The sequence below is a fragment of the Aythya marila genome, assembly GCF_965140915.1.
Source record: "Aythya marila genome assembly, chromosome: 6".
Lineage (NCBI taxonomy): Eukaryota > Metazoa > Chordata > Aves > Anseriformes > Anatidae > Aythya > Aythya marila.
This window is the reverse complement of record NC_139047.1, coordinates 19,375,263-19,396,933: the sequence shown is the minus strand read 5'-3', so window position 1 is coordinate 19,396,933 and position 21,671 is coordinate 19,375,263. Positions and strand designations below refer to the sequence as shown.

Genomic DNA, 21,671 nt, shown 5'->3' with positions numbered 1-21,671 from the left:
AATATCTGTCTCTAAGTGACATTCACGTTACTACTCAGAGGTTACTAGATAAACGCAGTAAATGCATCAGCTTGTACCCTACGCACTCTCCAGGTTACAAGACAAGGAGGTAGCTGAGCTATTCACCTCTCCCAACCACGTGCTTGTTAGATTTTGCCCCACGTGCTTGTTAGATTTTGCCCTTTTATCTGTAAGCTCTCCTCTGTTACCTTTAACTAGAAAGATACATGAAAAATGCAGTTACAATACTTCCACAAATTTATGAGTGACTGCACCAGTAGCTGACATCAGTAAGTTAGGTTAGTTCATGTCCAAAGTGGTTCTTGGCATGTTGTTCCTCTACTAAAAGCCCTAATTTTTAAATGCATTTTAGTATTTTATTTCTTAAAAACTCTTAACTTATGTTGAAATCTTCAAATGCAGCATAGTTTATTCTTTATTGCTTGTCACTACCGTATTGCTTTTTACATTTATGTCTGCCTTTATATAATGTATTATTACTTGTATTATGTGCTTAGAAGCTTGTTTCTAATAAAACATTTCTGTTTTTACTGCCAGGACAGTGTGTTTAATAGTACTCTTACAGAACTAGAAACTTACCTCACTCTACACTCACACTCAATCATGCTCCTGATGATGTAACAGGATTTCTGCCTCAATCTGTAACGAGACCAAACAGCACAGATTGGGCACTCCTGTGTAGGAAGCCAGAATTTTTTTCCCTGACTATTTTTCCCCTCAGCCGTGCCCTGCTCACCCCGGCCAGGTGGGGCAGTGGGTGCGAGGAGCAGGATAGGCGGGCCTTTGTGCACCTTGTCATGACTTGACGCTTGTCACAACTTGAGGGAGCTTGCTGCAACTTCCAGGCTGGCTGTGGCAGACTCAGCACAAATCGAAGGGCTGCTCTGAGAAAAAACCTGTCAACAGCCAAGTTTATTCCCCTGATTCGTGCTTTAGTTGGATTTTTTTGGGGGAGCGGGTAAGCGCTCACTGAAGAACACTGGGCTGGATACACTTTTGGAGTTACTCTGAAGCAGTAGTTTCACACACCCTAGCTTAAAACGACAAAAAGCAAACTTAGGGCTGTAACACAAAGGGGGTTTCACAGAGCCTAGGCCCCCCGGCTGCACGGGCTGTGTCTGGGGCTGGCTCCAGCAGCTCCCTTTTATCTGGCTCCAGTGCTCCCTCAGCACACGGCCGTTACCAAGCACCAGCCGCTGCGTGTCCAGCGGCCCGAGGCGCTCTGCCTTCCCGCACAGAGCGCCCACAGGCGGTTTCCTGAGGCCGGGCAGTAACATCGGGGAGCGGGGCTGGCAAACGGTCCTCGAACCCCCTCACGGCCCGTTCCCGCCCGGCCCCTCACAGCCCAGGCAGGCGGCCGAGCAGGCCCCGCCCCCGCCATCACCCATCTCGAGCGCTGCGGGAGCGCGAAGCACCGCCCCTGCTGCCGCGGCGCCGCGCCGGAGGGAGATCGACAGCCGGCAGCAGCCATGAGCGCGGTGCTGGACGTGCTGTGGGAGGACCGGGATGTCCGCTTCGACATCTCCCCGCAGTGAGTGGCGCCGCCCTGCCGCGGGGCGCGGCCCGGCAGGGGCTGAGGGCGGCCGCCGATAACGGCTCCGTGCCCGCCGGCAGCGCCGCCCGCTGTGATGGCGGCCGGGCGTCTCGTCACGTGACGCAACGCAGGCGGGAAGAGGCGGTTGCTAAGGGGGGGTGCTGAGGCGCGGCCCGGATGGGCGGCGTAAAAATATTTTAAAAGGGTGGATGGAGGGAGTTGGGCATGGGGATCGGTCCCTGTCCCGCTTCCACTTGGCCATGGGAAGTAAAAGTAGCTGTCATGGGCGTTTCGGGGTGCTGAGGGGAGGTCTCGCCCTGGAAACGCCTTTGGTTTCTGTTTGCCTGCAGGCTGCGGAGTTTGGGCTGCCACACGGTGCTATTAAAATGCAGCCCAATTACACGCTAAGTCTGATACATAATTCAGTAGTTAGGCCAATTAAATCGAACAAAATACAAATAAATGGTTCAAAATTCAGCAGAGCATTTCCCTTACCAGTGTACACCTGACGTTTCCATTGGGGCACTTGTTCTCTCTGAGTCCAGTTGCGTTCCCTCTGACCTAAAAGTACAAAAACAGGCAACAAGCTCTATCTGTCAAAATTTACATGAGCGAATGCAACTTTGCACTCTTGTCTCCCACTTTCACACACATTGTCCCTCTTTTGGGGTGCAGTTAGGTTGTCATACTTCCTATATAATTATCTATCTATTATTATGATGGTTTTAAAAATGAAGGTATTAATGAAGGTATTAGTATTTTTCATAAGCTGTGTGTGGTGATAACAATTTCAGGTATATAATGTTGATTTGTGTGTATGAACGTATGGGAATTTTCAGTAGTGTGATGCACTAAGCAAAAAAAAAAAGGAAGGGAAGAAATATAGATAGTCCTTTTTTGGAGGATAAATCTGTTTCTCGCTAGTTGTTGTTTTTGTTGTTGTTGTTTGTTTTGTTTTTTCTTTTTTAGACAAATGAAAATGAGACCTGGAGAGGTCCTTATAGACTGTTTAGAGTCTATTGAAGATACCAAAGGAAACAATGGAGACAGAGGTAACCATTTACCTAGGGAAACTGTAACGTTCCTACTACTTAACCAGCGTCTGTTTGCAGAAAATATATCTTTCCTTTTCACAGATCGTTCTCTTCTGGGAGTATTTTCAAATAGTTTATCTAGTTCATAGTTAGAGGAAGCTGATAATCTTGATTCAAAATGTGTTTAGAATTGAAAGCCTTGTAAGAATAACGTATTTATAAAAATAATTATGATCTTTTGATGTAGTCCTGTTTAATCCTTACATAGACCAATCACTGCATAAAATTTTGCATTTAAGATTGCAGGTTGTTTCATTTCTATAACATTAAAGGATTTCTCTTTTCAGGTGTATGTCATTCTCCAGTTATTTTGATAGTTTTTCCTAACCTGGTTTAAACTGAATCAGTAAGGAGTAACACCTGCATGCGCACACTCATTCACTCTCCTTACTGATTCAGAAGGTGTGTGAAGCTGCCAGCATACATGATACAGAATCTAAGAAATATGCATATGACGTAAAGAGGTTATTCATGAATTCGATTGGGATAGTTAACAGTCTTTCCTATCTCTTCTCAGAACAGTTCTGCACAATCATGTGCCTCTGCATTTTTACCATGGGCAGGTAGATGCGAATGCAGTTTATGTCTTTGGTTCTTTTTTGAGGAATGATGGTATATATTAGAGATTTTTTCATTTGTTCCCTCTTGCTGGTTTTTCTCTCCTGATGTTCGGAAAAAAAGGAGGGGGAGGCTAGCGATTGTTCTGCAGGGGTGTCCTGTGATTTTCTTCTTTCTATCAAGAGGAAGGAGTATTCTGGTTTTGCAAAACTAGAGATACATATGTACCACAGAATGGAATGTTTAAGTTAATGGCAGTTATTCAGATGAAAACTATTTATACTTTTTATTTCCAGGCAGACTGCTTGTGACAAATTTGCGGATTATTTGGCGCTCATTGTCATTGCCCAGAGTCAATCTCTGTAAGTGTCATCTCCTGTTAAATGACTGCAAATATATTTTGATTCCTTTGTGGTGGTATGCTTTACTTTCCCAATACTACAGTTTATAGTACAGAATAGTAAAGTCTTGTTCTGTTTCTATAAAGTCTGAAATAAATTGTTATGAATTAATCTATTTGTAATGTAGGAACTTTTACAATAATTCAAAGTAAAATATTAATATTCAATGTTAATTTCTTAGAAAATAAGTTGAAGAGTATTTCAGATGTATTATTTTTCTAGAAAGAAGCATCAATTTCAGTTTCTTCATACTTTGCTATACTTGTACTTCTTGTTGCCACCTGTGTATTCACATACAGTTTTTATTCTCCAGAATTACCTGCCTTTCCAAATTCCCTACTGAAAGCTCTAAATTAGCTTTTGATTTTAACTATGTGAATAGTCAGCTAGTTTACTCACACTTAACTTAATTTGCTGAAGTAGGGTTGGGAGGCACTTACTCAGTACCCAATTTATTTCCAGTGCTTAGGTCCCAATAGCCAGTCAGTAATGAAAATCTATTCCACTCATAAGCTGTGTAAACTTAGGTTCTCTAACTGCTTGCTCTTCTGCATTTGCTTTCTCATATGGCTGCACACACACAAACTATGCTACTTTTATATGTATTTACAAAATAAATAAAATTGTCTGCTAAAAAAAATCAGTATTATACTTTCTAGTTCTGTGTATTATTTTTTCTTGTTCTCAGAGCTGTTCTTTGTGTTTTTTTTTCCCCTTTTAGCTGTTGGTTACAACTGCATTATAAACATAACTACAAGAACTGCCAACTCAGTAAGTTACTTATAAAAATAAAAAGCTGCAATTCATTATTTATACTTAGTGCACTGTATAAATAATACTCTGAAAGTTTACTTGCAAGAACTGTAACAGAGTAATAATGATAGTTCAGTTTTAAAGAATGGAGAGTTTTACTTTTTTATAGGAGCATTATTTTATTCAGTTTCCTAAGGCAGTAAAACACATGTAGTCACACTGGTGATTTTTCTCTGTTCTTGAGAGGTCATGTGCTTATTGGCTTGGTCTACATTTAACGAAGACTTGTAGAGAGAATAATTTTGTGCAAGAAAGCTCTCAAATACATAGCCTGAGGTACAGGCAACACTGAAGCCGTTTGTTTGGTTAGCAGCAAAGAAGTAGCAGGGAGATGACCCATCCAGCCACATGGTAGCTGCTAGTTGGCCAAGTGGCCTGTGTATGGCCTGGCTGCTCAGCCAGTACATTGCAGGAAAAGGGATGTGACATAGAGCCAGGGTATTTGGGGAGCATGAACAGAAGGATGATGCCTCTGGATGGTAAGAGGCAAATTCAAAAATACTGTCGTGATACTGCATATGTATAGCAGGCAGACTTCATTAGTTCTGCTGCTGATGGAACTGCTAGTTCCTGGAGAAAAAAAAAGAGTGAAATCCCTGTTTAGTTGAAGACAACAGTAGATCAGTAGTAGAATCAGGATTACACCTTTGGATAGGCAAGCTGCTATATTGTCAAAATGTTAAATTTCAAATTTTTCTTGCAGAAATTACGGGGACAAACAGAAGCTCTGTATATATTGACTAAATGTAACAATACACGCTTTGAGTTCATATTTACCAATGTTGTTCCTGGAAGTCCCAGGCTCTTCACTTCAGTTATTGCTGTGCACAGGTATCCTACTTAAAATAGTGTTTGTTCATTCATGAAATTCAGTGGATCAGATATCTGGAATTACTGTGGTAGGTGGACTGCCCAGATTTAACATTCACAAAACCTTTTTGAAAGAAGAGAACACAATCTCTAGAAAGAGGGGAAAGAACACTTACAAATTCTAGTAGATAACTGTACATAATGAAAATTAATGTGTATAAATACCAGTCATTAATCAAAGCATTCATCTTGTGTGTATGAACTGTCTAAATAAATAAAAATACCAAAGAGCTGATAATCTAAGTGTACATTTTCTATTTATGCTTTCTGCCTATAATAATTTTCCCTAATTGTGGACCATGTAATGGAAATGAGTTAAATAGTGGTCAAAACTCCCACTGAAATAAAAAGCAGTGGATGTTTCCCACCTGAAAGTTAAGTCATCTGAATGAATGTGGGTATAATACATTACCATTGGTTTCTATTTAAGAGCTATGGAATACTGATGTACATATAATAAGATATTTGTGACCTAATTGATAGTGAAAAATAAATTATTCTTGATGTCTATACTACGTGTAACATAGGAGCTAGATTTATGTTTCCCAGTGGAGGCTGGGAGATGACAATCTTAAGGAACAGAAAGAAATAGCATATGCACATGTTTTAAGAGATTAAAATGTATCAAAAAAAGTTTAAAAGTAATTTCGGTAAGAACTGAAATATAAAGGTTTTAATTGATGAAAATTTAATAGTACTCTCATTTTTGTACAACATGATAATAAGAAAAGTTGAAAATATATAGCATTTCATGTTGGTGCTAAAACAAGCACTGAAAGATGATAGAAGACACTGAAATCATAACCTGGTGATTTTTTTCTTTTTCAGAGCTTATGAAACTTCTAAAATGTATCGTGATCTGAAGCTGAGAAGTGCATTGATTCAGAACAAGCAACTGAGATTATTACCACAAGAACAAATATATGATAAAATCAATGGAGTTTGGAATTTATCAAGTGACCAGGTATAGTGAAAAATGAGACTATGTTGACTACAGTAAAGTGTTTTGGCAATTAAAAAACAAAAAAAAAACCACTAGCAATTACAGTTTTGTAACCTCAGAGGTATTACCCTTAGTTCAGTTCATTAGCTGTTGCATGCAGCTGATTTCATCTATTTGCTATTCAGTACAATAAAGTTCTCGGCAACCTCAGGTCTACATGACTCAGCTAACATGCATGGAACTAGATACACAGGTCATGTAAGTAAGAGATACTTATAAGTCTAAAGCTCTGTATTATCCTGAAAGACAGTCATGCCATTTCCAAAATGCTCTGCTACATGTTTGTGTTTACTTGCAGCCTTGACTACTTAGTAAGACTATATTCTCCTTTGATTACTGGAAACTGAAAATACTTGAATGGGAATCTATGTCTTAAAATGTGGTAAAATAAATACTTTCAGGAGAAAATAGAAAACAGTTCTGTTATTACACAGGGAATTAGTTACGAGTATTTCCCAGAGCCATGAAACAAAATGGCAGCTGTTATTTTTATCTACATAGTTTTAGTCCAGAATGGAAACAAGATCCATCCTGACAAGCTAAAAAGTTCTTTCCTCTGTGTTCCCTTGGCACACATCTCTACAATTGCCTAAGTTTAACCCACATGCCATTATACTTACTCTATATGCCAATTCCAGATCTGTACAGTTAAGAACACTCTCAGACACTTCACGTACTCCCATTAGGTTTGCCATGCTGTGATTTGATCTTGCTTTGCTACAGTAATAGGAACTCCCAAGTGATTTTCACCACTTGGGTGCTGTATCCTTTAAAGACTGGATCTTGCTTCTTAGCGATCAATAGTAGCATTTCCACTGGTTTTGGTGGGAAAGGATCAGACCTTTACAGAATTAAATGTGAAGTTGTATCCTGCTAATGGTAAACAGGTATCAGTAATCATCATGTTTGGGGAAAAAAGGCTCTATATTTCAAAGTAGTTCTAACATACTTTTCTTTAATAGGGAAACTTGGGAACATTTTTTATTACTAATGTGAGAATAGTTTGGCATGCAAATATGAATGACAGCTTTAACGTCAGCATACCCTATCTACAAATTGTAAGTACCTTGAAACAGCCATTTACAAAACAAAATGGGCTAAGTTCTAGTCTACAAGTAATGCTCCCGTTTCGCACTGAATTAGTATTTTATGTCCCAAAGTCAGGGAAGAATTTGGTCTTACCAGCATTAACTGCAGGGTGGATTTTCTCTGTCCAGGTTAATTGGAGGCTTTCATGAGCATGTCAAGATGTTGAAGAATGGCTTGTATTTCTAATTTCCAAACTATTTGCTGTTGGGCTTCCTGTCAACTGCATACTATGAGACTAATGATCTGTGAACCCAATGTCCAGAAATTAACTATTATCACTTATTATAAAAAACATTTTTCCTTGTGGTTTCAGTGGTTCAGATTTGTAATGGTAAATGGGAGGGAATGCTGCTAGCCAAGCTTCCAGGAACAGTAATGGTAATTAGTACTGTGCAAAATAATAATAATTGAAAATAAACAAAACAAACTTATATCAAGTAATTCCAAAACAGTTTTTAACAGTTTTTACCTCTTTACTGTTAGCGTTCAATAAAAATAAGAGACTCCAAGTTTGGCTTGGCACTTGTGATAGAGAGTTCTCAGCAGGTAAGAAGCTTTAATAGCCTTTTTCAGCTGGTTAAATTTTTATACGTACAGTTATTTAATGCTGAAATGTGATAGTGCTGCTCTTAAGCTACTTAGTGTTCCTTCTATGTGGCCTTCAGAACACAACTTTTAAAAAACATACTCTTTACACTGCTTAAAAATCTCAGTACGTTCAGGTCAATATGGCTGCTGTGAGTTAGGAATTCTCTAAGCAAAACAATGCCAGCATGACCAGTTTAAAATAATTTAACTGTTAAAGACAGTGTTTTCTGACAGATTATCTTTGGTAACTCATTACTTCTGTACTTAAGACCGCTATTTTTAATCTTTCTCACCTGTGTATTCTTTGTTCTAAGTGACAGTGATTTTGCTTCAATTTGACCTTTATTAGAAATGCTTTTAATAGTCATTTTTAAAAAAAGTTAACTTTACATACAAACTTCTTTAATAATGATATCAAGATCCAACAGACTAAACTTTCATTAAGTAGCTGGAAATTAATCATTAGCATCACTTTGTAACTTCTCCTTCCCTTGTTTGATCTTGTTTTTCTTTGTAATAAGTTTGTTTCCCATTTATCTAATGGACTGACAGTTAAAAGCTTATTTATCCCATGGAGAAACATTGTCATTGTTTTTATTCCACCCATGGTTTAAGTGGCCGACTGAAAATAAGATACCAAAATACAGATAATGTTTTCATCATCAACCTGAAATTTGTTAAACTACAAATCCCCATTGGGGGAAAAAGTTGTTTAAATAACAAGCAACGATAGTTTCTTAATGAAGTCTTCTTTCCTCTATTACACAGAGCGGAGGATATGTACTTGGTTTTAAGATAGACCCTGTGGAGAAACTACAGGAGGCAGTGAAAGAAATTAATTCACTTCACAGAGTTTATTCAGTTAACCCAATATTTGGAGTGGATTATGAAATGGAAGAAAAGGTAGTCGATTCATTTATTTTAAAACAGATGCAATATTGTGTTAACAAGCACTAATAAAAGTACTTTCAACATGTATTGTATATATGGATTTATTTACTTCAGTGTTTTAACTTGCAGCCCCAGCCTCTTGAAGACTTAACAGTGGAGCAAGTTCAAGATGATGTGGAAATAGAATCTGATGAGCAGACAGATGCTTTTGTGGTAAGCTTATCCACAGAAAAATTAAAAAAAAAAAAAAAAAAATCTTGTTTGGTTATTCAAATATAGGCAGTGTATAGCTCCATTCTTCTATGAAAGTTAAGCTACAAATGAACTTTCTATATTTAAACCTATATTGCCTACATGCCTTTTTTATAATCATGATTACTCATGAATTTATGTTGTGTTTTTTGTGTTTTTTTTTAGCACAAACTATTACTCAAAATAAATTGTAGTCGATATTTAAAGTAGTAGTTGCAAGTTGTTTATCAACACATTGAGGTCAGGAATAGCTCAAGAACCAGCAGTACAGAATAATCAAATATATCATATTAAAAAGTCTTCCTTCTTTTGGAGCAGATTAATAGGAGGTGATGTCTATATGCTCAGTATTCATCTAAGATACAAACTTGAAAGATTTTTAGAAAGGCAACGATAATTTTGAGTCACTCTTGACGACCTTTGCACTCCTGCCAATACCAGTTTAGAAAACTGTATTCGTACCCATCTCCCTGTATTTCAGAAAAAAATATTTTTAAACGCATTATACTGTTCAGGAGCTTGATGATCTTCCTTCTGGGAATTTCTCAATTTACTTGCACGCACATCTCAGTAAGACCTGACTGATCATAATTGATTGCACAGGTACATTTTAAGATGCTAGCCTTGACACATTGCCATTTGACAAGTCTTCATAATCCATCTTTTAAATTTGGTGAATTAGCAGTACTAGCACCAATTTTCTTTCTACCTTCTTTTCTTTTGTTGTCATTTATTAAGGCAGATAAGCATTGATGACATTACCTTTTCCTTACCCCTTCTCTCTTATTCTCTGTTTCTTGCCTTTTTTTTCCCTTTTTTCCTTTTTTTTTTTTTTTTCTTCACTGTTTATTCTGTCTTCAGCATGGTTGAAGACCTTTTACTTAAAGGAGTTTTTTGTTTTACTTTTTGATAGCTTTTTTACCTGGATTAAAGCTCAGGCTCTTTCACGAGTATGATGATGTAGAGCCTGCTGATCCAGAGGCTTACAAAGCTGCTATATTTTCAGAGATTGCTCTTCCTAAGGAGTTTGAGTCTTGATTTCTCCACACAAAGAATGGGAAAGATTGTATCTTTTTCACAGACCTCTGTCCAAGAGTATAAAACTTTGGTTAACTGTGCAGTTAATCTGTGATCATTTCTTATATTGAGTATGATATTAGCTGAATTTTGGTATTACTTAACTGAATTTTGGTATTACTTACGCATTTCAAGTCACTTTTTTTGAAACTGATTAATAAATACTGCTGCACCTGAAGAAAAAAATATTAGGATTCTGTTAGCTTGTCTGCAGTTTATCATTTTACTCCCTACTAAGCACTTGTTAGTGTAGCAAATGCAATGTATAAACTTTACAGTTTTAAAGTCTTTATTATGATGAAAAGTTCAGAGATTGGTATTATTTAATGAAAACATGTTCACCAACTTTAGTAAAGCCCTTAGTAAATTAGTTCAACATAGGAATTACTTTGATCTTGTTTAAACATATATATATCTATATACTGTTTAAATATATATAAATATATATATATATAATATATATAAATATATATATTTATATATTTAAACTGGTTTGTTGAAGAAAATTTGACAAATACAATTTTTATCCCAAGGAATTGCTTGCAAACTTGTATTTAAACTATGATGTTTTTCTCGAGGTTGAGTTGCTTTTTCTTTCTTTTGCAGGCTTACTTTGCTGATGAAAACAAGGTAAGAACACCTTTTTTATGATGTTGAATTCATGTTGTTAAAAATTGGATAATTAAGTTTAAAAGTATCTTCTCTTCTATTTTATCTCATGTCTTGTGCATCCCAAAAAGCAACATGATCGGGAGCCTGTTTTTTCAGAAGAACTAGGACTTGCAATAGAGAAGCTAAAGGATGGATTCACACTCCAGGGACTCTGGGAAGTAATGACCTGATTGAGATCGTTATGTATTTGTTTCCCAACCAATGAAACATTTAGCTCTTATTGATTCTATGAGATCTATAGGTTATTGAACAATACAAGAGTAGCAGATAAAGAACAGGCAAATACTATATAATGTGTACTCAGGATATGCCAGAATGATTATTCAAAAGCTGCATACACATAAAAGCTTTCTATTTATTGCATTGTTCCTGTAAGTAGTAGAAAGAGGACCAGCATCCGCCAGAGCAAGGGATAGGAGTGTGGCCCCAGCTTCTGGTGGGAGTCCCACCCCCTGCAGGCAGACATGCTCTACAACCCCCCTGCAGTCCCACTCCACTGAACCTGAAAGTCCTTCTCCTCTACATGAATGGTGGCTGCTGTTTGTTTCAGCTGCCATTCTAACCAGCATTATATGAAAATGTCTCCCATCGTGTGTTTTAATATAGCTTCGTGATTGGCTGACTGCCATTCTTGACACCTTGGTACCCCAGGTGTACTTAAAAACTTAAAGTATTCATGTATTTTCATACAGCAATGTACTCTCCTGTAATAATTATATCTAAATCAAATTTCCATAACTTGTTTCATGTTGTGCTACATAGAAATACAATTAAATGTGCAACATTTTGTATCTAGATGTATTGGTTGTGTCACTGTAGCAGTGTTATGTTACTGACTTCTTTTTTTTTTTTTTTTTTTTGACAAAAAGCAATACCATTCCAAATACTAGTTTTCATATCTCATCATTTATGAAGAGTTCATTATGTATCATTCCAGGTACTCAATTGTAATCCAGGTATCTTCATATATTTTTTTCCTGTTTGTTTTTTTTTGTTTGTTTGTTTTATGGGATGACAAAGTACACACATAAATAGATCCTGTGTCTGAGTCATTAGACCTGTATGGTGTTATGTGTTAGAAATGAGTCATTTATTGTTTAAGGGAAGATGCAGCTGTTACGTTTTCTAGGGAGATAAGACCTCTGTACTATTTTCTGTAAGTGGAAAAAGTCAAATGAGCTGTCTATTCAGCTGTTGTTTTAGCAGCTGACTGTTATAGTAAACTAATTGTGGTGCAGATATGTTTGTAGAAAATCTTTAAAGGTATATATTTTAATGAAACACTACTTATGGTTGAAAAGCAATTAAGATTTCAATAAACTCAAGTAATGTTATACCTCTTTATAGGTCTTGCATTCCACGAGTTGTCTTTTTGTCCTGTTTCCATTATATTAAAAGCAAAAAAAAAATACTATCTGGGTAAAAAGCATTCCCTGTATGGACAAAATACAATCCTTTATCAAGGTATATTGTACAACTTTCTACAACTTTACTATACAACTTTCTCTATTACCACCTTTAATAAAAATCGGAATGTTCTTAGTCTAAATTGTGAAACCATCATATGCATAATTTTTCTAAATTCACACTTGTTAAACTGCTTGGGTCTCTTAGATTATTTTTTTAGTTTTGTTAAATAACACATCCATTAAATACTTTTCATGTGTTGTATTACGTGTTTTTTTGTTGTCCTGCTTCTTCTAGGTACTGTTTTTAGCGTTAAACACCAGTTAACACCATTTCTAAAACAGCTGAATTTAAAAAGATTGATTGTGCTTACCGATTATCTGAACCGAAGAGTGACTGCTTATTGAGGGGGTAGAGATTTAAATGATTTTTGAGAACTACTTTACCTGAATAATACATATTTTAAACATTTTTTTGTTTGTTTCCAAATAAATACAATCAAAACTATGCTAAGAAGCAGCTCAAAGTAAAGGTTGGTTTTCAATATCTGAAAAAATGCTGATGCGAGATATGTAAAAATTGTTTTTTGAGCAGAGATAGTTGATGCAGAGTTCAAGGTTTTTTAATATCTCTGTGACTGATACCTCCTTAAAAGCTGTAGCAACGAGAGGTGTATTAAGCAACTTCCTGAAAAAGTGAACGGTAATTGCAGCTGACAATTTGATTCATAATCCTTGCATTTCAGAGTATTTGATAACATGTATATTTATGATCTTGCTCATAGCTGTCTCACGGAGGGTCAGATTCTGCTGTCCTTACTCATATCAAGTAATTTCTTACATTGCAAGTAATGTCATTGATTAAATGTGGAGAATGATGGCAAAACCTGACCAAAGTAACTAAAAGCAGCAGTTGCTTCTTTCAGTCTTTGACAGCTGTGAGAGCAACTCTTTTTTTTTTTTTTTTTTTCCAAACCATCCATGCTAAATTCCGACCTGTAAGAGTATGTACCTATATTTAGCTAGTGAGATTAAGTTGCAGGGGCTTCAGGCAGGGCAAAGCACATTGGTCTGCCTTTTTTACAGACAGACCTTTGGGCAGTCAACAGCTAAAGCTTTCTGCTCCCCCCCCTTTCACGAGCATTCACAAAATGGATTCCCAAAGGGAACTCACTGAAGAACTGAGACTTTACCAATCAACCCTTCTTCAAGATGGCCTCAAGGAACTCCTGGAAGAGAAAAAGTTTATAGATTGCTCCCTAAAAGCTGGTGACAGAAGCCTGCCCTGCCACAGATTGATTCTATCAGCATGTAGCCCTTATTTTCGTGAGTATTTCTTATCTGAGCAAAATGAAGAGAAAAAGAAGGAGGTAGTTCTGGATAATGTTGACCCCAACATCCTGGATATGATTGTCAAATACCTTTATTCAGCAAGTATTGATCTTAATGATTCTAATGTGCAAGATATTTTTGCTTTAGCCAGTCGTTTTCAGATCCCTTCTGTATTCACCGTGTGCGTCTCCTATCTTCAAAAGAGGCTTGCTGTTGGTAATTGTCTGGCCATCCTTCGATTAGGTGTTCTGCTTGATTGCCCAAGACTTGCATTTTCTGCCCGTGATTTTGTCTCAGATCACTTTGTGCAGATCTGCAAAGAAGACGAATTCCTGCAGCTTGCCCCACATGAACTTATCTCAGTTATTTCACCTGACAGCTTAAATGTAGAAAAGGAAGAACTGGTATTTGAAGCGGTAATGAAATGGGTCCGAAAAGACAAGGAGAACAGAGTAAAGAACCTGGGAGAAGTTTTTGACTGTATACGTTTTCGTCTTATGCCAGAAAAATATTTCAAAGAACATGTTGAGAAGGATGATATAATTAAAAGCAACTCAGATCTTCAGAAAAAAATAAAGATTATTAAGGATGCTTTTGCTGGAAAACTGCCTGACTCTAGCAAAAATAAAGACAAGTCAAACAAAGGGGAAGTAAATGGTGATGTAGGAGATGAAGATTTACTTCCTGGCTATCTAAATGACCTTCCCAGGCATGGTATGTTTGTCAAAGACCTAATTCTTCTGGTTAATGACACTGCCGCAGTAGCTTATGATCCTCTAGAAAATGAATGCTACCTAGCAGCCCTGGCGGAACAGATTCCCAGAAATCATTCCAGTATAGTCACCAAACAAAATCAGGTCTACGTTGTTGGAGGACTGTATGTAGAAGAGGAGAACAAGGATCAGCCTTTCCAATCATATTTCTTCCAGGTATAAGCTTTATAATTATTGGTGCAGTAACAGGTGCTTGTAAGAGTCACTGAAAAGTACTTGGAGTCTATGCAAGTGAATTGTCTAGTCTCTGGTCAGTGGAGAAAAATTCCTATAGAAAGCTTTTCCTGTCTCATAAAGGTAAGTGAAACCAAGGGACCTGCATCTTCTCTTTCAAGATTAAGTCCATGGTGAGATCTCAGAAAAGATTAACTAGCACTTTATATCCAGGCACTAGCTTTCATTAAAGTCCTGTTTTTTTTTCTGTACAGGTGCCTACACTTTAGACTAAAAATATTATTGTTGAATGTCTTCTGTGAATTTAAGTTCCATGAATGTTGATTACTTAGCTTCTTTAGATACAAATTCTTTTTTTTGTATCTGAAATATTTTTATGACTGTAATAATGTCTGTATTTTAAATGTCACTTTTTTCACTAAAATTCCAAATTTGTTACATTTATGTTTGAAAACATAAATTTGAGGGCATTCCAAAATATGTTATTTATAGGTAGAAGGTTGTTCTCACAAACTGTTGGTGCCAGTAGACTAAATACAAAGTTCCAACTATGAATTCATTTTTTTTCTTGACTTTGTAAATCTGTATAAATTGTAAGTCCCATGACATATTTCAGAAAAGTAGCAGAATTACCATTTGGCACGCTTACATCATAAACTAATTCTATTGTTTTTTTAGCTATCTGGCTATATGTTCTTTGATATTTAAATGATCTTCTAATGAATCATGCAGTATGCTGCTGGCCACAGCTTGTCTTTAGGCACACTGCCCTAAGAGAGTTAAAGTAGGTCCTTTGCCAATATGAAATAAAACAGAGGGATAGGTAGTGACAGAATTTTAAAGCCTTCAGGTATCTAAAAATGCAAATATTAAGTATTTATAGCACTAAGGCTCACGGTGATTTCACACACAGTGAAAGAGCTGGTTTCAGGAATCTCTTATACCTGTGAGAGGGAAGTCAGTTTGCTAGAGAGGACAGTGTTCATGTCCCTTTGTAGGTGTAAAACATTACTCAGTGAAGTGCAGAACTTGTTACAGATATATTCTTCCAATAGAAATACCACAATGATGTCAATAATGTACATGTATGTAATTTAGAACTGAATAACCAGTCTTAGGCTACTAGAAAGGGGCCCCTGAAAAACTAAACCTCAACATTGACACTAGAAATTGCTGAAATTTTCAAAATCCTACTTCATACGTCTAAAACTATTTCCCCGAATCCTTCTTTCTCACTTGTTGTCTTTAAAACTGCTTGCTGCTGTTACTATGTATAGTTAAAATACTTTTCTGCATTACCCGTGAAGCTGTTGTTCCCTCTAAAATATCAATGTGGACCATACCAACATTCACTTACTATTGTCCCTTTCTCTACCAGTGATGCACCTGTTACTCTGTTACTATAACCTATTGACATTTTGTTTGGTAGCTAGCAGCCAAAGACAAAACCAGGCTGCCAATAGCTCAAAAATGCATGACTAATTTAGTGCCTATCAACAGTACAGATGTCATCTTCGAGACTGATACAATGAACAGGCTGTGACCCGTGATGCGTACATTTTGTCCTCTGAACGCTACCCAGATCTAGCTACAGGGGCAATCCATGGCCATGATCTACATTTTACCATTGCAATAAAATGTCTTGTCTGACAGATTTGTCAGTGGTCTGACAAATCTGGGAGATGCAGTTTACCATGCAGACCTTGACTGTGGAACACACTTCTGGAAAAAGAATTATCTGATCTATGATTAGATTTATTCTGTGGAACAGTTGTTGTTGCATGAATTTCTACTACTTGCCTTTTCTAAATCTTCTGTTGTGATGCTCTTTCAGCTGGACAGCATTGCTGGTGAGTGGGTTGCCCTTCCTCCACTGCCATCAGCCAGGTGTCTCTTTGGGCTGGGAGAGTCAGACAACAAGATCTACGTAATTGCAGGCAAAGACCTTCGCACTGAGGAGTCACTGGATTCAGTCCTGTGCTATGATCCTGTGTATGTTTACAATTTAATTATGCCCACTGAGGACATGTCAATAGCCCATTGTTAATTTAAAGAGCCTAACAGTGATATTCTTCTTGTTCCAGGGCAATAAAATGGGGTGAGATCAAAAAACTACCTATCAAAGTTTACGGCCATGCTACTATCTCAAACAATGGATTGATATATTGTCTTGGTGGAAAAACTGATGATAAGTAAGTCTTTTCGTAATTATTTAGAACATTGTTTGGTTCTTTATAGATTCTGTGTCCTCACTCAGAAAGCAGGGTATCCCTTTCTTGCATCTCTGGGTTAAGGTTGCTTACAATTTGGCAGAAGGCAACACGTTATAGTATACAGAGTATATTTTTCATTATAAGGTAAAATTATGTTTACCTTGTAGTCCCTAACAGTTGTTTTAATCACTTTACTTATTTCCAAGGCAAATTCTGAACTGAACGCACACACAGTCATCACAGTTAGTTGTGAGGATATTCTTTAGAAGTATTATTTCTTAACAGACAGAAATGCTTAGGTACCATGGAACTACTTTGTCAGATCTTCAATTTTTTTCACTTGTAAGGCCTGTTATACCTTACTGGGTATAACGTTAAGAAAAATCAAAGTTTTTGCTGCTATTGAGTGTGTGGTGGTAATTTTCCAAGCAAGTGAGTGCTTTACTAAAGCATAGTGACAAGAAGTTGCAGTGGTTATAAAGCTGCAGTACAGATTAAGTTACTGGTTCATTTGCTTTAATTAGAATAAGCTTAGCCGGGCTAAGAGTCCATGTAAAACAATAAAATTTTGAGAAATGATATGAGGCATACCTAGCATAAACTAAAATAAGCTATACCTAGCATAAACTAAAATAATTATTGTTTAAAGGAGTGTTCATGTGTTGGCTTTTGGTATGCCTTGAACTTCAACTTGGTGTTGTTCTGGAGTGAAAGTGACTTTTCCAAGCCCAAGTCTTCATGTACAGTATGAAAATCTAGGGTCTAAGCAAATCTGCCTACATTCTCTTTGAATCATTGGGAAGATGGAAAGACCTCTCTTGGTGCTTGATGGAGTTATTTTTCAATGCATTTTTTCTTCTGGAAGAGAGCAATAGTTAGCGTTTGGTCATCTTAGCTCCTCCCAGTATGAGTCTTGTTAATTTATACAGGTTCAAACTGTCTAATGCACAGCCACTGCTCCTTTTTTCTTCATGTGTTTCAGTATTAGAGCTGTAAAACAACTGAATGTATTTCATAAAGGTGCATAGATCCACGTACATGCATACTTATCTTGAACTACCAAATAAACCTATTCTGATCTTCTCCATCATTAAATTTAGTTAATTCCTGTTGACCCTAACCTTTGGTGTACATTCCGTAAGAGTCCACCTGAGCAGAACGCTCTCAGAAAGGATATTGACTTTGTCCTGTAAGGTACAGTGAAATTACTGCCCTATGGAAGCAGCATTTAACATTTGGTTTAGTTCTGTGGATGATTAGTGCTTTACAGACTTGTAAAAAGTCCATCACTAAATCAGAGAGAAGATCTTATGGAAGAGATATTACATACAAACCCACAAAACCCACCTCAACTAGGTCTCACTTGGAACAAAACAGAAGTTCATTAGAAATGATTTCAGTTTTTCTTTTTTCTCTGCAGGAAATGTACTAATAGAGTATTTGTATACAATCCAAAGAAAGGAGACTGGAGAGACCTGGCTCCAATGAAAGTGGCTCGCTCAATGTTTGGAACAGCTATCCATAAGGGCAAGATTTTCATTGCAGGTGGTGTCACTGAAGAAGGCCTGACTGAATCTGTTGAAGCTTTTGATCTGACCACAAATAAGTAAGTGCAAGCTATTTTTAAGATCAAACTATTTTTAAGCAAATATTCTATCACCTTGGCTTTTAAGATCTTGAGATAGCCACAAAAATATCTGGTGCTGATATTATTCTAACATCAGCACAGCTTTACTATGATAGCTTAAACTTTTAAGTGGTCCTCAATGTACCTTTATTTTAAAGTACTTCAATCATACGTAAACCCATTTGGCTGTGCTGCCTTCACCGTTAAGGTGGAATTGCAGCCATCACCCTCACAACAGAAACTTTAACTTAAACATATACAATCCTAAAGAGACCTACTTAAAGAATTTAACAATATAAAAAATGAATTATGCAAGAAGAAATTCTACAGTTTTGGACTCTACACATTCTATTCAAAGCAAATGAAAGTTAAGGTCATTTTGTCACCATTATGTTTAGCACATTCTTTCTCTTCCATTGTTCAGACACGCAACCTATGGTCAGAAAACATCTGCAGGTTCTTGTCTCAGTTTACTCTGTTTTGTTACTGTCAAGTCATGCGAGTGTAAGAAGAAAAGTAGCCTATTGGTTTTGATGTTGACATTGACAGGCGGTGAGATATCTCTATGTTTTATACATTCATGGGTGTGACTTGGCAGAATATTTGAAATTAAGCCAATGAGCTCTACTTTTTTTTTAATTATTATTTTTTATTCTCAAATTATTATGTCTGTGCCACTTGAAATGAAAACTTATGTTGGAAACAATAGGGAAAAAATGAGGCATTAGAGGAGACAGATATATTTGTATAAAGCATATTAGTGATGATGAGACCAGGAGACCTGTAAGACTTGGTCTCTAGAAAGAGATGTCATCAGTGTAATTCTGTGGCATTAAGACATGCATTTCTGCATGAAGTTCCTGTGTGGATGAGAAACAAACTCAGTACTGATTGATTCATTTTTTTCTTTTAGTAAACCATTTCACCAAAGTGGAATGGTTTCACTAAGAGGTCCCTTCCAACCCCTACAGTTCTGTGATTCTGTGAAAGTGGTCCACAGTCGCTGCATTTACATTGCCCAGAACTGTATTTTAAGTACATTCAGTTTAGAATATTTGACCTGTATTTGACTTAGGTTTTTCTTTTCATTTCCAGGTGGGAGGTTCTGCCTGAATTTCCCCAAGAGAGAAGTTCCATCAGTTTAGTCACCTTAAGTGGATCTTTGTATGCTATTGGAGGCTTTGCAATGATTCAGCTCGAATCTAAAGAATTTGCACCTAGCGAAGTCACTGACATATGGAAGTAAGTTTAATGTTGATCATACTTTCCTGGTGGAAAGCCCTATTAGCAGTTAGGTTTGTAGACACCGAAGGATAAAATTAATATTATGTTTAACTCTAGAAGTGAACCGTATCACAGGTTGTGAAGCACTTACGAACAGTCTGAGTCATGACATTTAGATTCTTTTTTACCATATAGCAAGGATATATGGAAAAAAATAAATTCTGTTGGCAGGTTTAGCCTTTTAAGTGTGCTGTACAAACATTCTCTGTTTTGTGACATTCTTATGCAGGAAGCATGTATACACAGAGAGGTTCATATATATGTATTATTATTAGTCAAATAAGTAATTGTTCTGAGAAATCAGAAATCTGTATCTCCTAGATTTATTTACCTAAATCACGGTAGCAGTAATGAAACATTGTGCCTCTACTGTGGCTTCAGTTGCTGAGGTGGATACAGGAGTTTTAACTGGCAGAAAGAGAGAAAGGATTACCAGAAAAAAAAAAAAAAAAGAAAAAAAAAAGAAAAACAAAAACTAAAAAACTTTATATGTAAGAATTTAAAGAAATTCAGCTGGAATGTTTAAGATGAGGAGGCTTTTATAGGAGTAATGAAATATGACACAGGGAAGCAGTGAGCTTCAGGGACCAGGAAAAGGACAACTAACATGCACAAGAACATACTTCTCTTCTAAAAGGACAAAAGCACTTCTCTGTAGCACTGTTCAGCACAAAGCTGCTACAAGCCTTTGCAATGCATGGACTATCCTTTTTTTCACTCATATATAAAAAAAAAATAAAAATGTCAAACTCAAATTTTAAGAAGCTATGTTCTGACCTTATTTTGTTAAATGCAGGTATGATGATGAAAAGAAGGAATGGATTGGCATACTCAAAGAGATTCGATATGCTACTGGAGCTTCCTGTCTGGCTACACGCTTAAATCTCTTCAAGCTATCAAAACTGTAAACAAAGTGATGGAAAATGGGATATGGCGAGGGAGTTTAGATAGGCTCTTCTGGTTTTGTTGCATGAAAATATCCCCAAATTGTTCAGAGTTTTGTAGCAGCATACTCGTTATTCTCCTAACTGTTAAACAGTTAATCTGTCTATCCAAGTCTTAAGATATATACTAGCTAATCAACAAGAGGTGAATATTTGTTAACCTTTAAAATCCTGAAGAATTAAAATTGATTAGAATAAATGAAGATTTCTAAGAGAACTCTGTTTTTCCACTCAGTGGAAAATAAAACTAGTTGCATATCCTTACACTCAGTCCAGGATAGTGACGACTTAGTCCCCAGACAATGCTCAAGAATGAATTAACTGTTAAATTAAGAATAAAATTAGCTACGTTGTACTAACTGGCTGTTTGCACAGCCTGATTTCTCTCTTTAGCAGTATATGTAAATCCTGCATTCTTCAGCCATATTTTGAGAATATTTTCATTAGAGCCTTCTAAAAATAATTAATTTACCCTGAAATTAAAACACATATTGAAAACAAAAGTATATTATGTGGCTCAAGAAATACCGACCTCAGCCAACGCTGTACTAGTAGCCAGCCGTGAGGAAAGAGAGAAAAGTTTACAAGGTTAATAGCTTTGCAGTTTCACGTATTATATTTTGGCTTCTGGTAACAGGGATTTTCCACTTTTTTATGCTTTTGTATTTATTTCTAAAGCAAGTATTTTATGGAAGGTTTCCTCAGAGATCTGAGGCCATTAACAAGCATTCATGAAAAGTCCCAGAACAACTGATCATCTGCAAGCACTTATGACATGGAGGACTTTTCCACCTAATAAAGAATTGATGTATTTTGATGTTTAAGCATTTAACTAGTAACAATTAAATTTTAAGACTCTAAAAATATCAGTGGTGCCTCTTTTAATAATCAGCTCATCATTACTATCATATTGACCGGATACCGGTTATAGCCTTTGCCCTGATCAGAGCACTCAGTTTTGCTGAAGTAGAACATGCCTGCCATTTTTAAAAAATCTCTTCAAAAGATATCTCCATTGAGTAAAGCGGATATCATAACACTCAAGCAATGTAATT

The 21,671-nt window shown here is 36.6% G+C and overlaps 2 protein-coding genes across 3 annotated transcripts; both read left to right on the top strand.

Moving 5' to 3' along the window:
* Window positions 1-1,435: 1,435 nt before the first annotated feature.
* BBS5 (Bardet-Biedl syndrome 5) lies at window positions 1,436-12,532 on the top strand. The gene is made up of 12 exons (XM_082763312.1): window positions 1,436-1,552; window positions 2,525-2,607; window positions 3,504-3,569; window positions 4,330-4,379; window positions 5,125-5,252; window positions 6,120-6,255; window positions 7,257-7,352; window positions 7,867-7,929; window positions 8,740-8,874; window positions 8,992-9,075; window positions 10,798-10,821; window positions 10,932-12,532. The coding sequence occupies exons 1-12, from the start codon at window positions 1,491-1,493 to the stop codon at window positions 11,031-11,033; spliced, it is 1,029 nt and encodes a 342-aa protein (XP_082619438.1). The 5' UTR covers window positions 1,436-1,490; the 3' UTR covers window positions 11,034-12,532.
* An 807-nt stretch (window positions 12,533-13,339) lies between these two features.
* KLHL41 (kelch like family member 41) lies at window positions 13,340-21,482 on the top strand. 2 transcript variants are annotated; one of them, XM_082763310.1, is made up of 6 exons: window positions 13,343-14,530; window positions 16,383-16,540; window positions 16,633-16,740; window positions 18,182-18,367; window positions 19,484-19,630; window positions 20,469-21,482. In XM_082763310.1, exons 1-6 carry the CDS (start codon window positions 13,421-13,423, stop codon window positions 20,578-20,580), a joined length of 1,821 nt encoding a protein of 606 aa, XP_082619436.1. In that variant the 5' UTR covers window positions 13,343-13,420; the 3' UTR covers window positions 20,581-21,482. The 2 variants fall into 2 exon arrangements, with proteins under 2 accessions (XP_082619437.1, XP_082619436.1); XM_082763311.1 differs by lacking the exons at window positions 19,484-19,630; window positions 20,469-21,482 and adding an exon at window positions 18,813-18,993 and having other exon boundaries at window positions 13,340-14,530.
* The last annotated feature ends 189 nt before the right edge of the window (window positions 21,483-21,671 follow it).

What these genes read in the sequence shown, in the direction of transcription:
- BBS5 (XM_082763312.1), top strand. Translation starts at nt 1,491, where the DNA reads ATGAGCGCGGTGCTGGACGTGCTGTGGGAGGACCGGGATGTCCGCTTC. An exon ending in AGGAAACAATGGAGACAGAG is followed by an intron (nt 2,608 to 3,503) that starts GTAACCATTTAC and finishes TTTTATTTCCAG; the next exon opens with GCAGACTGCTTGTGACAAAT. An exon ending in ATTATGAAATGGAAGAAAAG is followed by an intron (nt 8,875 to 8,991) that starts GTAGTCGATTCA and finishes TTTAACTTGCAG; the next exon opens with CCCCAGCCTCTTGAAGACTT.
- KLHL41 (XM_082763310.1), top strand. Translation starts at nt 13,421, where the DNA reads ATGGATTCCCAAAGGGAACTCACTGAAGAACTGAGACTTTACCAATCA. An exon ending in GTCCTGTGCTATGATCCTGT is followed by an intron (nt 16,541 to 16,632) that starts GTATGTTTACAA and finishes TTCTTGTTCCAG; the next exon opens with GGCAATAAAATGGGGTGAGA. An exon ending in GAAGTCACTGACATATGGAA is followed by an intron (nt 19,631 to 20,468) that starts GTAAGTTTAATG and finishes TGTTAAATGCAG; the next exon opens with GTATGATGATGAAAAGAAGG.